This window comes from Seriola lalandi, unplaced genomic scaffold (assembly GCF_002814215.2).
Source record: "Seriola lalandi dorsalis isolate HSWRI2012SDOR001 ecotype SW California unplaced genomic scaffold, Sedor1 jcf7180002054875, whole genome shotgun sequence".
Classification (NCBI taxonomy): Eukaryota; Metazoa; Chordata; class Actinopteri; order Carangiformes; family Carangidae; genus Seriola; species Seriola lalandi.
In genome coordinates this window covers 661,199-674,642 of record NW_019525428.1, presented here as the reverse complement: position 1 = coordinate 674,642, position 13,444 = coordinate 661,199, and the positions used below count along the sequence as shown (strand labels likewise).

The window sequence follows — 13,444 nt, the reverse complement described above, 5'->3', positions numbered from 1 at the left end:
TGCTAAATTAAACTTTTCTTACTGTGTCACTAACTTCTAATACAATTTTTTTTTAAATCACCAGTTAACCATATTTCATGGGGGGGGGGTGTAAAACATTGTATTCGCTAACTCCTCCTTAGCAAAGAATTAAATTGAGTAGTGTTTTTGTATAACGGATAACTGGTAAATTACATTTCTGGAGAAACAAATCAGGTGACCATGAGCATTACGCTCTGAAACATACATATCCCATGAATCTTAGCTGCTGCCGAAGCCTCATGGGAGCTGTAGTCGTTGAATGCCAACAAAACAATCCGTGTTTTAACTTCATATATTCAAAGTGATGCGAGGTGATGATTTCAGGTACTACTTTTTACTTTTCCTGACAACCTCGTTTTTTTTTTTTTTTTTCAAACTTTATTGAACAATTCAATATTACAGTTCCACATATAATAGGAATCTTCAGTTTTCATTTTGCATTCTTAATTCCTGACAACCTCGTTCGCGGCGCGTTGGAGCCACGAGGAGGGGGTTCTCTCTTTTGAGCCTACGTCACGATACAGGAAGTAAACAAACTAGGCGAAAGCGGTCATCAAGACGCTCACGAGACCTCCCATTGCGTGCCATGACAGCTCGTACAGGTTAATTATTTTTTTCTTTTATTTAAATAGTTTGGAGGCATTTATCTACTCAGGACAGCACTGTATATGCTAGACTGTACAGCGTTTAGAGTAAAGTTAAAGCTAGCTAGTGCTACGGAAAGCTTTGGGTGCTAGCTTAATGCTACGAACCTTTAGCCAAAAAAAAAATTGCAATTTAAGGTTGGTTTGAGTTTTGGCAAATGATTGCAACACGAAGGACACTATCGCAGAGCTCGGACAAATAAACACAATATTATCTTCATTTCGGAATATATTTAATACACTAAGAAACACATTTGTCTCTAATATCTCGGCTTGTATCCCCCTTTTTGCTCTTTATATCTAGTCTCTCTCCCACTGCTAATAAGCCGTGGAGGATGGAGACGGAGGGAGTCTTATATCGTCAACATAATCGTCACGTAGATGTTATGTTGCTCCACGTCGAATAACCTGTATGCCACTGGCTCACATGTTGCATGTAACGGAATCAGTAAGCTATAAATAAAAAAACATGTTTGTCGGGCGTAACATGTCATGCAACGTTAGCGGCTAGCATGAATATGTTTGCAGATTTGATCATGCACGACTGTTAATCAATGAAAAGGATCTGCACATCCCTTCTGTAATCTTCCTGCTCCATTTCAGCCCCCTGGTTAATGATGATCATACAGCTGTTTACAGGATTAACATCTGTTGGTTTGCTGTTTGGTCAAATTAAACAGTAATAACACCATAACGCCAGTTGTGTATACAAATCTGATTTTAATATATTTTATATTTAGTGACTGTTGTATTTCTGTCTCATATTCCCGAATAAATAATAATAAAAAAGGTTAAACTATACAGGCACATATAATGCATGAGTAATGGTTGGGTTTTTGTGGCTATTCAAATCATCTGTTCAAATCATAATTTACATTATCTCAGGCACTTTCCAGGGTAAGGTCAGGACCTTACTCTATTACTGAATTCTCCATTTGTTTTGTTTTTCAAGTTGTGATGTTGCTCTGGCACATGTGATCTCCACATCTGTTCCTGAGGGTGTCAGTCCAGACGTTAACCCCTACAGTGCCATGACTGAGGTGCTGGGACAGAGGAGCTTGTTGGGCTTTGGTGTGGTGTTAGCATGGCTGGTGCTGTTCCACCTGCTGGTCAACATCTGGCTGCTGTGCGTGTTCACCAGCCTGCTGGTGGTGCTGGGCGGCTGGCTCGGCTCGCAGGCCGTCCTGGAGTCCAACAATGTGGTTCACCTGGAGAGGTTTATCACACTGGAGCAGGTAAATGTAGGGTTCACCCTGGTGTACAGTTACGGTGTTAGTTTCACTTTACATTTGTTGATATAATCATAAAGGTTTCATTAGGTTTTGTGAGGAGGTTCAGAAAAAGTGAACCATCATCATGGGCCTTGGTTCAGGATGCATGGAGAGGAAAAAAGGCCATGAAACATCAATCCTATGATAAAAGATTTATTCTCGAATAATTGTATTTTAAACATGATGTGGAAAACACGCATGGGCTGCTGCTTCTGAAATGAAACAATTAAAGATTCAAGATTAAACTAAGACAAAATATATAAATAAATAATAAATAAATAAATCTCAAATATACCTCCTTAAAGAAAAGTTTTCAGAGACTAACATGGACAAATATAAGAACTAAAAAGTAAGAGGTGAAAAAGTGAAATCCTTAAATAACCTTGTAGTGCCAAGGTGAACTTAATCAGGTAGATGAGGTGTGGTAATTGTGAAAACAAGATTCAATCAGTGATTAGGAAAGGAAAGGAAGTGAGGTAGGTGAAGAAGGGAAGAATAAAATAAGTAAGAAATAAGAATGAATAAGAAAATAGGGATTTTTCCGACAGGTTCACTGGACTAAGATAATCTTACCTAGTACCAGTATCACTTCATTCACCCTCATTTTGCCATTGCTGAATTTCAGGTTCCACCCTCTGTGGAGGATGAGCATCACTTGGACCAGGAGATCCGCAACACAGTGCGGAAAATCATCAGGGACTTTGTCACCTCCTGGTACTCCACGGTGTCCTCTGAGAGTGGTTTTGAAACCGAGGTTCAAGAGGCCATGATCTCTATGGCCATGGAGCTGAAGCTGCGTGCGAGACACGTCGACAGGAAGGTACTGTGATTTAAAGACCTCAGCGTGGGGAGCTGTTGCAGCGCTGCAGTGTGTTTGTTTGACCTTAGTGAAACCAGGTTATGGCGAGCGTTCTTCTGTGACCTGAACTCTTAAAATTCAAGTAAACAAGAAAAACAGGTCTCTTGATTTGGGTGAGCGTCTAAGAGAAACCCCGCCAACGCAACTAGACTGATTGGAGAATCCTGGTATTTCAATAGTCTGTATGTTACTTACTGTTGTTAGTCTAAGTGCAAGGAGCAGGGGTAGTTTTGATTCTTCATAGTTTATACATACACATTAAAAAATTTGCATCCTTATTGGCACAAACAGTGTTGAAGGAAACTGTTGCCAGATTTACTCATGAGGTTTAAATTCACATTTAAATTTTAAAAATGGGACGTGTGTAACTTTTCTGATCTCTTGCAGGAGCTGACGCAGAGGATCCTGGATCTGTTTGGCTGCCACCTGCAGGACTACATCAGAGCCAAGGAGCTGGTCACCGAGCAGCAGGCGCCCGTGAGGACAAGGTGGGGCGGTGAGAGCGAGCGGCGCTTGTGGGAGGCGTATTCCAGTGTCACCACACCTCACCTTGCCGTGACCAGCGACTCAATGGAGCTCAACTACACCAGAGCTGTTGTGGATTTGTTGCTGCATGTTTTGGTGCCATCGCCGCACTTGGAGACCCGCACGGGGCGGTTCGTTGTCGGAGAGCTCATCACCTGCAACGTCATCCTCCCTCTCATCGCAAAACTGTCCGACCCCGACTGGTTAAACATCCTTATGATTGAAATATTCGGCAGGTCCAGCAAACCCCAGGAACCAATCACAACAGAGCCACTGGCTTCATCCCCACCACCACTACCACCACCACCTGCTGCTGATTCAGAGCTCGCTCCACTTCAAGAGACGGCGCTGGTTCCTCAAAGGTGCACTGAAGCTCCTCCAGCGGGACCAGAGACCGAAAGTGTCCACGAGACAGAGACGGCTGAGCTGGCTGCCTATGACGTGTTTGACTCTGAGGAGGTGGACTGTCCGCAGAACAACCCGGAAGAAGAAGAAACTACTCGACCCTTTCTAGAGCATTACATGAGAGGAGGCAAGTCAAACCCTTTTTACCAGGAAAACGACTCTGACCTGGATTCTCCTCTGGCTGACTATAAACAGAGCTCCACTGACTCCCTGGTCATGATCGGCCAAGAGGACGGTCTGTACGACAGACGGAAAGAATGTGCCACGTCTGTGGAAAACAGCAACGGCGTGGACTTGGAGGATGTTTGTCCCTGTCCAGTGGATGTCCGGGGGAATTCTGACCATCCTAACGGCTACGGCCCCTCATCAGTCAGGACGGCAGAGGGGACTCCCAGTATCGGCAACCTGCAGGACCTGGAGAGGGAGGGCACTTCCCCTTCTGTAAACCCGGCCAGAGAGCTCCTTCTGGGTGTAGATCAGACTGGGTTGGGGAACACCAACGAGTCGACTGTAGTCAGTCCACTGCAGGGCTCGTCCCCCATGCCCTCATTCAGTTTTGAGCCCCTCAGCAGCCCCGACGGACCAGTCATCATCCAGAACCTCCGCATCACCGGCACCATCACCGCAAAGGAACACAGAGGCACCGGCTCGCACCCCTACACTCTGTACACCATCAAAGTAAGGAAATGACATCATGTTCGTGTGTGATCCCGGACTTCAGCGTTATTATCTGTGCAGTCCGGTTGTTCCACGGTTCGTTGTAGTTGCACTAGAGACCGATGTAGGGATTAAAGATAAACAACACAAATGAAGAATTGTTAAATGTCCATATTTTTTCTGTGTTTTATTTGAAGTGTTGATCCATAAGAAGATATATTTTTGGTTTTAAAGAACCAAAAACCATCTCAATCTCCATCTCCTGGCTTCTCTCTGGAGCTGTAGTAACAACAGGTCGGTGAGCCAATCAGAAGAGAGGAAGCTCTGCGCCTCTATAGGAGTAAAACGCTGAATAACCTAGCTACGGTTATAATAGATTACTTTCTAGATTGAATAAAAATGAATGACTAAGACTAAGAAGTTTGTGTTCACTGTTGATCTTTAACCTTTGTGTTCTTAGATCAAACTTTACTGCAGTCACTAAAATTCAGCTCAAAGAAACAGAAAATTGCTAAATCAAATTAATTTTCATTTTCAAATTTTTGATTTTGAGCTTTGATATAAAACCTTTTATTATGTAATCATAACATTAATTAGAAATTAAGTAGGAAAAAATTATTCATATCAGAATTTATTTGTAATTTTGACAAAACACAAAACTGTTTAATCATTTTTAATCATTATTGTCGATGTTTTGAGAATAAAACCGTCGTTGTTTGACATGAAAAGAGTAAAACTTAAATGTATTGAACAAGTGTACTGTATATTAACTGGACGTAACTTAAATACACAAATCAGCGTCAGACATTTTACAAACTCATGATATAAATTATGACGTGAATCAACAAAATAATGGTGGAACTTTACAGATGTTTGTGTTGGTTTTCAGTATGAGACGGCGATGGGTTGTGAGAACCCAGGAGGCATCCAGCCGGGCTCCGAGGACGCCGAGGTGTTACAGACGAGCTGCGAGAATCCATCTCGCATTCAGCCGGTGGCGTATCACATGGTCAACAGGCGATACAGCGAGTTCCTCAACCTGCAAACACGACTGGAAGAAAAAACAGAACTGAGGAAACTCATCAAAGGTGGGAGACGTGAGCGAAGAGCACAGAGTATTTTCTGAATGAAAGGAAAATTTTAAATCCTCCTCTTTAGTCTGGTTTGGAGGGATCATGCATTATCTGGGTTTGTGGTTTAATACTTGGACATATCTTAGAAGATACACCGAGCCAACATCCAAGCTTTTATCATCATCTTTCTGTGTCTCAGGTGTGAAAGGTCCAAAGAAAGTATTTCCAGACATGCCGTTTGGAAACATGGACAGTGACAAGATCGAGGCCCGGAAGGGACTTCTGGAAACTTTTCTAAAGGTTGACGGATTCTTATTTTATCACATTCATTTTAATATTTGCAGAAACATTTAACACGATGTTTTCTGTCCTCTTTTTCAGCAACTCTGTGCCATCCCTGAAATAGCCAACAGTGAAGAGATGCAGGAGTTTCTGGCTCTCAACACGGACGCCAGGATCGCCTTCGTCAAGAAACCTTTCATCGTGTCGCGAATAGACAAGGTTTGATCCCAGATATTTCATTGTTACACTGGACTTCATGATTAACACGTTCTGTGTGCATAGTAACCATTTTTGCTGTCTTGTGTTTGCGTGCGTAGAATTTGATGAACGCCATCGTGGACACGCTGAAGACGGCGTTTCCTCGCTCAGAACCTCAAAGCCCCACGGAGGACAATGAGGCAGAGGTGGACGGAGGGAAAATAAGTGGTGACAAGAAGAGCAAGTACGACTCCACACACCCAGACCGACCTTTATCCACATGTGACAGAAACACAAACACATTCGCCAGCTTTTTACAGATGTCTTACCCTATTCGATAAATAATGATAATAATAAAACTCTATTTATACAGCAGCTTTCAAAAGAAGAGTACAAAGTGCAAGAGGGGAGCAGCATATATATATATATATATAAATGTATAAGGAGCTGACACATGAAGTGCTGTACATGTAGTCATGTAGAACTTTTTGAATCAACTCTGGTAAACCCCTTAGGGAGGCAGAACATGGATAAATTGATGACAGTGACGTGAAAAACATTGTCTTAACATATAGAAATGACCACAATTCTTGAGAATTCTGCTTCTCAACACTCAGGGATTTATTTCACCACACAAACAGATGAACTCACAGTTCCTCCTTATGAAGAGTAGTTTTTACTGATGGCAGCTGCTGGAAATACCCTGGTTTTAACCTCCAGTAACAATGCTGTCACTTTTGCCATTGTTTTTTTTTATTTAAAAAAATATATTGTCAGTTTCTTTGCGAGTGGGAAGCCTGTGAGGGATCATGGCAACATCCAATCTGGCAGAGAGCAACTAAGATTATGGGAAATATATTTTATCTTTATTTAATTTTTTGTGCATGTGTTTGAAAATACATTTGTTTGTAAACTCCCAGGTCTCGTCTGAAGTTCTCCAGTAAAAACATTCCCTCCATGAACGGCTCCGACGTGAGACCGCAGGTTTTGTTCAGCTGTGAGCAAACTAGCACAGTAAGTAACTTTTCTAATCCACAGTGATGAAACATTAAAAAAAAAAATTTTTTTTTATAACTTCCTCTTCCTTTGTGCTCTCAAAGGTGTTTAACAGAAAGTCCCTGACAGAACTGCAAGCCTTTATCACGGAACAAGAGAAACTGGCCCTTGGAGAGGAGCCAGAGAGGGAGGACAGTCCGGCGGTCAGAGGCGGTCTGGATGACGGGATGAGAGGGAAGCAGAGTCAGGAACGTGGTAAGAGACGGGCGTCATGTGATATATTCACAGTTGGTAAATGTCTCAAAGCTGGTGTAGGTCATTTTAAAGTTCAAAGGACCAAGATAAGATAAGATGAGAGAAGATACAAAGAAAGAAAAGCTGCAAGAAGACAATATCAAGTACTTAAACAAGATAGATAATGTGATAATATGAAAACTGATTCAAAGCACAACTATAAAGACGTGAAACCTCTATCACACAGCCTCCTGTGCACTGCTGTGGTTTCCTGCATCCACTGTGTGAGGAGCAGTTCTGGGATTTGTGAACAGTCCCACATTTTCAACTTACAGGATAAAACCAGCAGTTTTCTGTATCTTTCATATTGCAATCAAATTTAGAAAAATCACCTGTCTAATCCTTTTAACTTCTCGGCCTCTTGTCATTATCTGTGCAATCATCACGCCTCCTCGTCTGAGTCACCCCCCCCGTTGTCCTTTTCCTTTGTGTCTGACCACTGACTCACCGCCCGTCTGTTGTGTCTTCCTGCTTTCCCGTCTGCTTCACTCCGCCACTTTCCATTCACTGTTTCATCATAATTATAGCAGGACCCTGTGATCGAAACCAGCTTGTTCCATATTCCAGTCACGTATCACATTCATCATCAGCGAAGAGACAAAAGCTGAAGAGACAAAAGCTGAAGAGACAAAAACGCAGGAGTTCACAGCTCCTGTTGTTTATTTTATTTTTCTTTCCAAACCAAAAAGCCTCCTCTGACACCTTGTTCCAGAGACAAAGGTTTCAAACCGGGTCGTCGTGCATCTGCTCGGCTCTGGTGAACGGCCACATCTGTTCAGGGATGGAAACAACAATTATGTTGACGGTTAAGTGTTGCATAACCTGAGTGCTCGGAAGGAGAGAGGCGGTGGCACAGTATGACAGTGTGAGTGAGCACAGGGAGGATTGAACTTGCAGCCCTTGTCACTGGTGTGATGTAAGTGTCTGTGGTTTTGCAGTTTTGGCAGCGAGAGTGTTTGGAGTCTGTGGCCACTGACCACAAGAGGTTAACTTATAACAGCAGACCTATCGGAGCGGTTGAATGTGGCGTGGTAGTGATGTGCGTTTGCTGCTTCGTGCACCTTTTAGGCCCCAGATGTGCAGTGGCTCTGTTTTACGCTCTCGGCTGCGGCATGGACTAAAGCGGCGTGTCCGTGTCACTTGTGCTGCAGACACATGTTCCAAAAGGGTTGTAATTAGTTTCTTAATTAATCATGGGAGTGTTTTGGGCGCAACATCCAATGATGCTAATAATAATAATAGTAATACTTTAGTTATATTGCACTTTTCTTAACAAAGTTACAAAGTAAAACCAGATAAAAGAATCATCCAAAGTGAGAATCATAAAAACAAATCAACATTATGCAAAAAGATCTGACAGTGATGAAATATGTTCAAACTAGGGCTCCTCGCTGGATTGTTACGTTTGTGTTCGTGGGGTGAGTTGATCACATATTGTGACTGATCAGTAGAGCTGCACAATTAATCAAAATATATTCAAAATCACAGTATCGATTGTGAATCAGTGAATCAATGCTCTACAGAGAAGCCACGGCATAAATCACAACATTAGACGTCTTTAATGTTTATTATGAAACTGTGGTGGACAATTTTAATGTGTGTGATGATTAGGAAACACTGCAGCACAGTGACAACAGTTTATTATTATTTTATTATTAATATCTATCTACCTATGTATTATTTTCAGACAGGTGCTCAGATGGGTGTTTGCTTCTTAAACAACGTGGGCGCTGGACGGGAAAATGAGAAACGTGTCGGTCTGAGACGAACAAAAACAGAACCGTTTATCTCTTTGTGAAGTGAATCACTAAAGGCATTTTTATTTTAAATTCTCAGAGCTCGGGTTCTTTCAAGATGTTTTTCCTCGTCTTACTCTGAATGTTTTTAATCCTTTAAACAAACTTTTAAACTGGTCGTGAGCCTGATGAAGGGACCAACGCCTCGCATTAACTCTGACCTTTAACTGTCAGCTGTCTGTAACCGTCTCGGACGCTCTCGTCCAGCATGTTGCGTCATCGCTCCGTCTCGCTCCATCACAGGGAATCACCGTAGGAAAAACGTATGACCTCATTAACATCGTATGGAAACGATCTTTGCATTTGCTCTGACATTGGAATAAGACGTTCCCGGTTTAATTGGATCCAAATTGCATTTCGTCCTTGTTTAGGCATCTGGTCATTGTCTTTTTGAAGGCCTGTTTTTATTTTATTTTTTTTTTGTTTTGTTCCAGACAGTCTGGGTGACTGAAGTGTCTAGTTTTAAAAAGTCCCTGAAATGTTCCACAACCAAAGTTACAGTTCACTGGGGACTAATGTGCTGCTTTTACAGCAGATCTGTGGACGTCAGACTGCCTTGTTTTTTTACAGTGTGTTTACAGTACACTGACTCTGAAGCAACTAATCTCTACTGACTCTGAATTTACACATTTCAATCTTTTTCAATGAGTTTCCAAATTTATGTTGTTTGAATTTTAAATCGTTCAGTTTCAAAAATAAACTAAAATCTCCATAAAGTTTCTCTAAATCGCTCAAACTTTTAATTGTAGGATCTTATAGTTGCTCATATTGACTTGGCTGGTGAAATTCAGACACCAAAATTCAAAATGGAAAACTGAAACTTGGACATGGTTGAGTCATATGATCTAAGAAGAAGAAGTGCAGTACAGCATAGACAACATAAATAAACGACTGGAAACCCCTGGAAATTTCTGTCTTCATTTGTCAGTCGTCATGTTATCATGAGTTCCAGTTTTCACGGGGAAGAAAGAAGTAAATATCAAATGTGGGTGAAGCATTAAACTGACAGAGAGGCGTGTGTTTGATTCCCCGGGGGTTTTTATTTGGTCTGTTCATTTTTGATGCAATCTACATTATTTCCCTTTTTTAATACGTATTAAATCTGCTCTGTCTCTGTCTGGAAAAGACTGATCTTTAGAAACACTGCACGTGCAGAACCAGCAACACCTGCTTCTAACCACATGAGGGCAGTGTTAACCAATGTATGAGGAGCTGATGTGACGACTGGAATTGAATGTTCCTCAGATTCACACAGAAGAAATGTGTTATTTTAAAAACAGATAATAATGTTTGTTTTCCTTCATACATGTCTCTCTGCAACATGACAAACCAACTTATTTACTCACTTTATTTTGAATGTCATGTCTATCTAACCATCCATATTTGCCTGCGATTAATTAAGTAGTTAATTGGTGTTGTGTCATAGTGAATCATGTTTTTCTTGTGTGTGTGTGTGTGTGTGTGTGTGTGTGTGTGTGTGTGTGTGTGTGTGTGTGTGTCTTGCGTGTCGTGGTCGCAGCGTCTGAGACGGCGCTGGCCGAGGTGGCTCTGAACATCCTGTGTCTGCTGATGAAGGAGCAGTGGAGCTGGCTGTGCACTGAGAACATTCAGAGGACCATCAGGCTGCTGTTTGGGACCCTCATCAACAGGTGACATGATACGTTTTCCTCACAGGTGCTAATAGAAAAAAAGTCTAACAGAGTTTTTTTTCCGGGGGAGTTAGAAATTTTAAATATATTTACATAAATTCATACGATAAATCTGAATGAAATAAAGTTAAATGACTAAAAAAGATTAAAGCTGACAAAATCAATATAATTTAATAGACATAGTGTAGAGTTAAGTCTAAGGTTTAGCCAGTTTATCAGAATGATTGGTGACTAACTCTCAGGGCCACAGTAAAATATCTTGACAAGTATAAAAAGGCAGATTCAAGTAACGCAAACAGCTGATCGCCATTTACTTTTCTTTCCAACACTTTAAGACACAAAATCCTTAAAAGCAGAAAGTACTGTGTTTTCTTTTGTGTTGTTTTGCATCTTTGCACTGATAAAATATGTTTCTCTGATTTTATTTTATTTTTCTTTATAAGCACGGCAAGACAAAATATGAGCATGTTAGTATGCTAATGCTAGCTGGTTAGCTTGTATCAGTAGTTAGCACGCAGCGCGGCTAACTGATATAAGTGCAGCTTAAAATAATGGAAACCGAGCCAAGTCTGACAGAGCGGTTCAGGTTTGTTTTATTGAACGTTGCAGCATTAGACCGTGTCTGCAGACCTCTTGTCTTTTTAAAATTTATTTTTTTTGGCCACTTTCATGCCTTTTATTTGACAGGGGAAGTGGAGATAGTCAGGAAAAAACATGAGAGAGAGTCGGGGGAGCCCCGGGGGAGTTTTTCTCTTGCCTCAGATCAGTCTGTCGACCAAACATCCTCGACCCACAGACGTACAGATTGTGGTGACTACGTGAAGCATATCATTTATTCATAGTGTACAAAAACTATGGGTTTAGAAACAGTGCAGCTTCTCACTTCTCGGTCCTCTCGTTTGGGCTGATCATTACGTAAGACACCTCACAGCTCTGCGCCTCGGTGCTGTCAGGTAAAATCATCATGTTCAGGCAGCTTATGTTTCAGTTACCGGGGAAAAAAGCTGAAGTCACCAGTAAATTAACATGTAATAGTATCGTTGAAAAACTAAAATTACGTTTAAAGCTGCTGTAGACGGTTTGCTGACCCTCAGTCCGGTAAGTTTCCTTTTGCACAAGACAACACTGTTTCCCCAGCGGAGCAAAAAAGAATTTGCATTTCATCAATGCTGCTCTTAGCTGTGAGGAATGTCTGGGCGGGAAACACATGGTATATGTTCTGTTAGTAGACTGTGAAGGAGAGTCTAGGTGTTGAGCCTGGCAGCTGTGAAACCAACTCCTTTTGTGATTCCATACTGTGTCGTTTTTTATCAGCGCTGCTGCCTCGACTGGTCCGATGTCAGGCCTGCGGTTTGATTGGAGTGTATTAGGTCAGTATCAGTCGTCACAACAGACAAGGGTTCATCCTGCGTGCAGCCATGTGCTTGTAAAGTTTCGTTTAATCCCCTTAAAGCTGTTCCATTTGTCGCCCACCTGTACCTCCGTCTGCACCGAGACCACCTCCTGAGGTCCTGCTGGTAGCGAGGAAGAATTATGTGTCGTGGTGCGAGATCTTCTCTGAATTATCTCAGTTGAATTCATTCAGCCATTTTCCTCTGTGTTGCAGTGGCAGCAGTCTAGATGAAATAGCTCAGCTTGCAGCGCAGCTTTCTGGAGGATGTAGAGGTTTTCCCAGGGAACACGGGATGTTAAATCCTGCCGCCGTGTTTTCGCGTCTTGTCCTGGAGTTTCATTTCACTTAGACGTGTCCTGAAGGACTCCAGGTAGAGGCATCCGAATCAGACGCCCGGACCATCGTCCACTACCTGAGTCCTGTCAGTGTGACGGAGCCGTGGTTCTGCTTTGAGCTCCAGGAGTGTCAGTATGATAGAAAGCTCAGTTCTTATCTGGCCATGTGTCAAGGAAACGTGTTTATATCCGTCACAAACTGACATGCTCAAAGTTGGAGAGGGAAGATCTGATGCTCTTTTTAAGAATTTTGCACTTGGTTGTTCTCAAAAAGAAGAAAAATAGAGTTGTCTGGAAATATTTCAATATTCATACAACAATTTTAATCAGGCATTCATTCAGTCTGTTGTCTCCCATATGAATTTCCAGCCACTGTTCCTGATTCGGAGCGTTTACATTCAGACGGTTTTTCTTGTGACAACTTTCTTAGTTGGAAAAAGGTGCGAGGGACTGTTTGACCATCCGTCAAGAAACTTTGGTTGAAGCTTAATGAAACCTTTACTGAAGGAGGAGATTCATTTACGTCCGTCCAGCATCTGTTTCCTTTGGTTACTATTTAAAGCTCATGACCACAGGTGAGAGTTGGACCGACGCCTCATCAGGCGAGCTCCATCTTTCCTTCACTTGTGACCAAGACGAAAACTCCCACTTTTGACAATACACACGTTGGACATGTTTAATTAATCCACGGCGGAGGTTTCACTGGCTCTTTGTGATTATTGTTTTACTTTCCATTGACATATTCTCAGTGGGAGTTACTGTTGGCTCCCAGGAGCTGCTTAGTGCAAGTATAAAGTCTGCAGATCCGCTCCAGCAGAGACTTTAGTGCCTGGCTCGGTTGTATTTTTACAACTGAGGAAGTTGTTGACGCAGTGAAAGGACGACAACAACAACAAGCTGATGTCAGTCTTTCTGCCTGACTGATGCTGCAACAACAATACAATCCCCTTTAACAATGATGTGACTCCGTCTTCTCGAGGAGATTTTCTGCTGCAAAGAAGTGATGGAAACTTCTATATAGGAGGGGGGGGGGGGGGGGGGGGGGG

The 13,444-nt window shown here is 42.1% G+C and overlaps 1 protein-coding gene across 3 annotated transcripts in view; it reads left to right on the top strand.

Annotated features, from left to right (window-relative positions):
• The first annotated feature begins 532 nt into the window (after positions 1-532).
• Positions 533-13,444, top strand: part of snx19b (sorting nexin 19b) — a 42,447-nt gene continuing 29,535 nt past the window's right edge. For all 3 annotated transcript variants that reach the window (XM_087179870.1, XM_023428443.2, XM_087179871.1), the window contains exons 1-11: positions 533-623; positions 1,618-1,900; positions 2,562-2,756; positions 3,183-4,403; positions 5,272-5,470; positions 5,655-5,755; positions 5,837-5,956; positions 6,055-6,179; positions 6,856-6,949; positions 7,036-7,186; positions 10,541-10,670. In XM_087179870.1, coding sequence (XP_087035996.1) covers positions 1,697-1,900; positions 2,562-2,756; positions 3,183-4,403; positions 5,272-5,470; positions 5,655-5,755; positions 5,837-5,956; positions 6,055-6,179; positions 6,856-6,949; positions 7,036-7,186; positions 10,541-10,670 — 2,540 coding nt within the window. In that variant the 5' untranslated portion in view covers positions 533-623; positions 1,618-1,696. The remainder of the gene's footprint in view (positions 624-1,617; positions 1,901-2,561; positions 2,757-3,182; positions 4,404-5,271; positions 5,471-5,654; positions 5,756-5,836; positions 5,957-6,054; positions 6,180-6,855; positions 6,950-7,035; positions 7,187-10,540; positions 10,671-13,444) is intronic.